We start from the raw sequence: 331 nt of genomic DNA on the forward strand, positions 1-331 counted from the left end.
CCCCCAGCCGGCCCCCTCGTGCCTGCCCCTCCCCTGCCACCTGCCCACCTCCCAGCCTCTCACCTGCCCACTCACTCCCTCAGAAATGCATGGACCAACACATCACCTCCACCGAGGAGTCGGACCCGTGGTGGAAAGCCTTCAGCGGTGTCTGCAGGGACATGTGAGTAGTGTTCCCCGGAAGGACAGAACATCCTCTGGTGGGAGCTGGGGGATGCCTGGGGGTCTCAGGGGCCATGGCAGGGCTTGGCTCCATGCCATGCCAAGGGCACCTCTCTGTACCCTCTGGAAAGGATTGGACTGAGTGTCCTTTTGGGCTAAGGGACCTTCC

The 331-nt window shown here is 63.1% G+C and overlaps 1 protein-coding gene across 1 annotated transcript in view; it reads left to right on the forward strand.

The window, feature by feature from the left end:
* Positions 1–167, forward strand: part of ACY1 (aminoacylase 1) — a 3,476-nt gene extending 3,309 nt beyond the window's left edge. Inside the window, exon 11 of the mRNA XM_009871038.1 lies at positions 42–167. Coding sequence (XP_009869340.1) covers positions 42–167 — 126 coding nt within the window. The remainder of the gene's footprint in view (positions 1–41) is intronic.
* The last annotated feature ends 164 nt before the right edge of the window (positions 168–331 follow it).

The sequence above is a fragment of the Apaloderma vittatum genome, unplaced genomic scaffold (genome assembly GCF_000703405.1).
Source record: "Apaloderma vittatum isolate BGI_N311 unplaced genomic scaffold, ASM70340v1 scaffold28986, whole genome shotgun sequence".
Classification (NCBI taxonomy): domain Eukaryota; kingdom Metazoa; phylum Chordata; class Aves; order Trogoniformes; family Trogonidae; genus Apaloderma; species Apaloderma vittatum.